Source organism: Merops nubicus, unplaced genomic scaffold (assembly GCF_000691845.1).
Source record: "Merops nubicus isolate BGI_N331 unplaced genomic scaffold, ASM69184v1 scaffold33847, whole genome shotgun sequence".
In the NCBI taxonomy this organism is placed as follows: domain Eukaryota; kingdom Metazoa; phylum Chordata; class Aves; order Coraciiformes; family Meropidae; genus Merops; species Merops nubicus.
The window spans coordinates 253-956 of record NW_008622838.1 but is presented as its reverse complement, the minus strand read 5'-3'; the positions used below and the strand labels follow the sequence as shown (position 1 = coordinate 956).

The 704-nt window shown below is 46.0% G+C and overlaps 1 protein-coding gene across 1 annotated transcript in view; it reads right to left on the bottom strand.

The window, feature by feature from the left end:
- Window positions 1-354: 354 nt before the first annotated feature.
- FAM32A (family with sequence similarity 32, member A) overlaps window positions 355-704 on the bottom strand; it is a gene marked incomplete at its 5' end in the record, with an annotated part of 580 nt that continues 230 nt past the window's right edge. Inside the window, 2 exons of the mRNA XM_008944927.1 lie at window positions 355-423; window positions 608-661. Of these exons, the coding sequence (XP_008943175.1) occupies window positions 355-423; window positions 608-661 (123 nt within the window). The remainder of the gene's footprint in view (window positions 424-607; window positions 662-704) is intronic.

Here is a 704-nt window from a genome sequence, read left to right as displayed (position 1 = left end):
CAGGAGTTTATGGTACATGAGACAGTCAGACTCTTCCCACCCCAAAACGAGAACTGTCAGTATCAAACGAATAAAGGAACATTTTCCAGCTGGCTCCCAGCAATTGATTTTTGTCTTAATCTCACTTTAAGCTCTAAAAAAAATAAATAGCCATCTGCGCCTACATAAATCAGAGCTCATCAGCCAAGAGGAGACTTTGTTGGATATTTGCTTTTACAGAACAATGAAATAAAACAGTACAAAGTCATAAACCTTCAGAAGATATATTAAACATTCCATAGGATTTACATGGCAACCCCGTTCAACACAAACAGAACACAGCTCCTCATCCAAAAGCCTCGACAAGCAGCCCATTCACTTGGTCCAGCTGACTTTAGGAATGTCGTAATGCTCAGTCAGAGTATCCAAGTGCCTGTTGAAGTCCTAGGGGACAGAAACAGAAAGAAAACATTCAGTATTGGGTACTGACACCACAGCTGCTGACCCACAAGCCCCTCTGTCTCCCTGCTGCTGCCTTTAACAAAGGCAGAGCAGTTCCTCCAGCCCAACAAGCCTGCACGCCGAGAAACACACGCTGGCCTGAGTAAATGGGGGTCACTTCGCTCACCTCCACTCTCTGCTTATGGGTTTTAGACGCTTTCTTCAGGATCCTCTCCATTTGCTGCAGGGAGACACGAGAGGCCGGTTACACGAGAGGCCGCTTC